This window comes from Merops nubicus, unplaced genomic scaffold (assembly GCF_000691845.1).
Source record: "Merops nubicus isolate BGI_N331 unplaced genomic scaffold, ASM69184v1 scaffold20821, whole genome shotgun sequence".
Classification (NCBI taxonomy): domain Eukaryota; kingdom Metazoa; phylum Chordata; class Aves; order Coraciiformes; family Meropidae; genus Merops; species Merops nubicus.
In genome coordinates, this window is record NW_008587903.1 from 4338 (window position 1) to 8873 (window position 4536).

General features: G+C 60.6%; 1 protein-coding gene across 1 annotated transcript in view; it reads right to left on the reverse strand.

The window, feature by feature from the left end:
- SLC9A1 (solute carrier family 9, subfamily A (NHE1, cation proton antiporter 1), member 1) overlaps positions 1-3420 on the reverse strand; it is a gene marked incomplete at both ends in the record, with an annotated part of 6245 nt that extends 2825 nt beyond the window's left edge. Inside the window, 4 exons of the mRNA XM_008949106.1 lie at positions 146-348; positions 648-865; positions 1338-1588; positions 2960-3420. Coding sequence (XP_008947354.1) covers positions 146-348; positions 648-865; positions 1338-1588; positions 2960-3420 — 1133 coding nt within the window. The remainder of the gene's footprint in view (positions 1-145; positions 349-647; positions 866-1337; positions 1589-2959) is intronic.
- Positions 3421-4536: the final 1116 nt, after the last annotated feature.

The following is a 4536-nucleotide window of genomic DNA, read 5'->3' on the forward strand; positions in this document are numbered from 1 at the left end:
TTTTCCCTGCCCAGGGCAGGGGGTTGGAACGAGATGCTCTTTAAGGTCTCTTCCAAGGAAAACCACTCTCCAGACACACTCGCTGCTCACTGAACAAGCCCCTTTCTCCCTGAAACCACGTGGTGACCACCCCTGTGCCACCAACCTGCACGAAAACTGTGAAGAAGATAACTGTGATGATGGCTGTGAGGAACATGTCCCTCATGCCAAAATGCTTGTAGTCCAGGAGGTAACAGAGGGAGAAGGCGATGGCTCCCCGCAGGCCCCCGTAGGCGATGATGAACTGGTCCTTGGGCGTCAGCTTCACGATTCGGAACTTGTTGATGAACCAAGTGAGGACCAGGACGCCTGGGGAAGAGGATCAGGGCCTTGGAGAAGGATGCCCTCCAGCCCAAAAGAGACCTCTGACCCCTCAGGGCCATGGGTGCTGCTCATCCCAACGCCTCTCAGCGGCTTCAACCCCACATCCAGCACCAATGTGGGCTTGATCCCACCTCCCCACAAAGCCAACCACCAGCAACAGTGGAGCAGTGTCACCCAGTCAACTCCAGTTTCCCCAGCAAAGCAAGCATGAGCTTTGTGGCCCTGAGAGTTGCTCACCACCCAGGACCATCCCCAAGGACCTTGCCACCACGCGGACACCTCACCCAGAACTCTGGCGATGAGGCAGAAGAGCAGCGTGCTGATGACGAAGGTCCAGTTCCAGTAGTGGTGGCCAGCCACGGTGGAGACACCCAGGAAGATGAAGATGAGGGTCTCGCTCACGCTGCTCCACATCTTGAGGAAATACTTGATGGTGGTGTGGGACTTGTGGGAGATGTTGGCTTCCACGTAAGGTCGCATGACCACGCCGGAGGCGATGAGCCTGAGGGCAAGGTTGGGACTCTCAGCAGCCATGGGGACATGGGGACAACCCCAACCCCTGGCCCTAAAGCAGCATTTTGTGCTCTTACACCAAACCCCAGAAAGGACAGGGCTTGTGAGATACCAGCAACCATTCAAGGCCTCCAGAGAAGGCAACAGGAGGTTTCTCCTTGCCCCTGGCAGGGCAGGAGTGAGCCCTGGAGCCAGGCAGCACAAACCCACCTTGTCTCTGGAGCACTCAGCAGGCTCTGCCTGCTACTCCAAGCCCAGAAGAACAGGCAACGGGGCTCCCAGTGCCCTGGGATCTGTGGGACACCTCTAGAGAGCCCCTTCCCTCACCTGCCACCAGCCCAAACACACCTCTGCCCCTCACTGGGCAGGGTACTGGTCACGCTGGGACAGCCCGAGGGCTGTGGTTCCAGCGGAGTAAATCCTCCAGAGTTGCCCTGGGGACCCAGCCGTGCCCAACTCACGCCATGATGCCGGAGAGGTGGAAGAGCTCAGCTGAGAGGTAGGCCATGTAGCTGTAGAGGAAGACGAAGAGGGGCTCGATGACTCGGATGTGGGAGGTGAAGCGGGACGTGAAGGCGGCGATCACCCCGTAAATGACGCCCACGAAGACACCGCCCAGAGACACCACGAAGAAGCTGAAGAAGCCGAGGATGATATCGATGATGGTCACCTGCTCGAAGGTGGCAAACTCCTCAAAGAGGTGGTAGAGGACCTGGGAGGGAGAAGGGAGAGGGGAGGGTTCAAACTGCTGGGGCAGATGTGTCTGGGAGAGCTCTGCTCTCCAACAGACCACCAAGCGCTGTCCTAGGAGGGGTTTTGGTCAAGATCTGAAGCAGCCAGAGGCTGTTCCTGCTTCCTAATGAGTGGGTCAGGACAGACCCAGGCTGGTGGACACCTGACAGCCACAGGGATTGGAAAGCCAACATCACAACCCAGAGAAAAGCCCAAACCCTAAATGCAGCTTTGTAGCTAAGCGGGTGACCTTGCAGGAGGAGCCCATGCCAGGCTGTATCACCTCCCACCCCAAGACACAGCTCCTGGAGAGACTTTAAAGCAGAAGCTGACTCAGGAGTGTCAGGATGGGAGGTGGGCTTCACTTGGGAGGTGCCAGCTCTTGCCTGCTGGAGCCAGGTCCTGGGACATGGACAGATGCAAGAGCAGAAGGCAAAAGAATTCTCCAGGGGTGGGAGTGGGGACACAGACCCTTCAGACACCTCCTCTGGTCAAAGGAGGGGAGAAGTGCCTGGGAAGAGCCCCGTGGTGGGACAGCACGTTCCTCACCACCAGGAGCATGCTGAGCAGCCAGCTCTGCAGTGGACAGCTGGGATCTGGGAGATAAGCCAAGGAAAAGCAGTGGGATAGAGGCAAAGGCAGAGGTCAGCTCTGCAGAGGAGGCCACCGCGCCGATGGCCAAGCCAGCAACTGGACACAGATGTCCCTTGGAAACTGCCTGTCCCCAGCGTGGGTGGGCTGGGCCCTGAACCTCCCAAAGGCCCTTCCAGAGCTGCTGCTGCTCAAAGAGTGGGGCTGAGGGGTGACCTGGGTGGGATCCCAGCCTGGCCACAGCCCCCACGGCTCCCCCCTTGCCCACGGCTGGCCACGTCCTGCCCTCCCACCTCCTCGGTGCTGCAGCAAGGAAGACCACGGGAGGAAGGGGCCAGGAGGGAGCAGCAGCTCCACGGTGGTGCTGCCCGACCCAGTGCCAACCCCTCCTGCTCACCCTCCCTGACTCTTCCCAGGAGAGAAGAGCTCCAGGAGACCAAGGTGCTGGGCACAGTCCTGCTCCTCACAGAGAGGTGGCAGCTGGCTGGGCACGTGCTCTCGGTCTCCTCAAACCATCCAGTGAAACTCTTCACCTTAACCCACCCCTGCGGGGTTTTAAGCTGCTCTATTGAGCTTTCTACCTGCAAAAGGTCAGGAGCAGGTGGAGCTGCTGCAGGAGGCACCTGGCAGCTCGTGATGGCCCAGCCTATGGTTCTGCCTGCAAGCCTCGACCCACAGCTACCCATCCTGGTGCCAGCACCCCTAGATACCCCACCAAAGCCACCCCCATCCCTTTGGCTGACCCCCCCCAACTACTTACGACCGTGACGGCGTCGTTGAGCAGGGACTCCCCGAAGACCAAGATGTGGAGCAGCTCGTTGATGTGGATCTCCTCGAAGACAGCCAGCACGGCCACGGGGTCCACGGCCGAGATGATGCTGCCAAAGAGCAGGTTGGCCAGGAGCCCGATGTGGTTCAGGCTGGGGCCGCTGAGCTGGCACACGGCGTACATCAGCCCCCCCAAAAAGAAGGCGTTCCAGAGAGTCCCCACCACGGCGAAGATGAGGATGGTGCCCAGGTTCTCGGTGAACTGCCGCAAAGGGAGGAAATAGCCCGCGTCCAAAATGATGGGGGGGAGGAGGCAGAGGAAGAAGATGTCTGACTTGAGGATGGGAGGCTCTTCCCCGACCCCTTTGATGAGCCCCCCCACCAAAAGGCCCACCACGATGAGCAGGCAGCTCTCGGGGACGATGCTGGACACCGAAGGGATCACGTGGAAGCCTGGAGAGGAGGAGGAGGAGGAGGAGGAGAGAGCAAGACACACGTTGGTTAGGTGAAGGGAGGGTGCTCTCTGCAGGAGGACAGCCCTGCTGGGGCTGGGGACCACTCTGCAGCCCTCCCTGCACTCTTCACACACTTACTCCTCGCGTGCCTCAGTTTCCCCTTCCAACCCCCTTCTTCCCCATGTGCCAAGCTGTAAAGTGGAAACAGACCCACGTCCCCTGGCACTGCTTGATCCCCAGCCAGAAAACAAGAGGGAACTCAGCCACCCTCTGAGCACCCCAAGGGCTCTCAGAGGATGCTCAGGCCCTGTGGCAGCTGCCTGCAGCACAGGCAGTTCTCAGGACACAAGCTGCTGCCAGCTCCAGCTCTTCCCGTGGCAGCCTGGCACGTAGGCTGGTGTTCCCAGCTGGCAGCTGCCTCCCTGGGCACTGCCACAGCCAGCACGCCAGGCTCGGGTGGGAGCTGGCAGAGCCCATCCCTGGGTGTCCCCTGACACAGGGGACAGGGAGGGCACCTCGGGCTCCTCCCTCTCCTCCCACAGCCTCAGGAGCAGGGTGGCAGGCTGCAGGTGGGCACGCTGAGCTGCAGTGATCCTGGGCACGGTGCAGGGCAGGACCTGTCCACACGGTGCTGGGCTATTCCTCGGGGTGCAAGCTAAGGGGAAACTTGTTTCCCCCTTTTAAATCACAGCACGACCCCCAGGGCAGGTCTCAGAGCCAGCGGTGACCCGCTGGGATGACACCCACCCACCAAACCCCCCCAGCCCTGGCACCTGCCAGCAGGGTCGGGCAGGCAGCACGATGCCAACCGACACAGCGCTTCAGCCAACGCACCGCTACCCACGGCAGGATTTGGGCTTTCCTGGATCCTCTCCCAGGCTTTATAAGGATTATTTTGAAGCGAGGCACATTTGTTCCCTGGCAAAGGAAGGGGTTTAAAAGCACGGAGCCCTTGCCTCAGCATCCGGCCGGGCGGCTGTGCCATCTGCACCTCACCTCACAGCAGATGAACACAAAAATCCACCCTCCCCAACGTGCCACCCGCCCGCCCACGCTCCAGAGCTGCTTGGCATCACAGCGAGCGCCCCGTGCCCCCTGGTGAGCCCACAGGGGC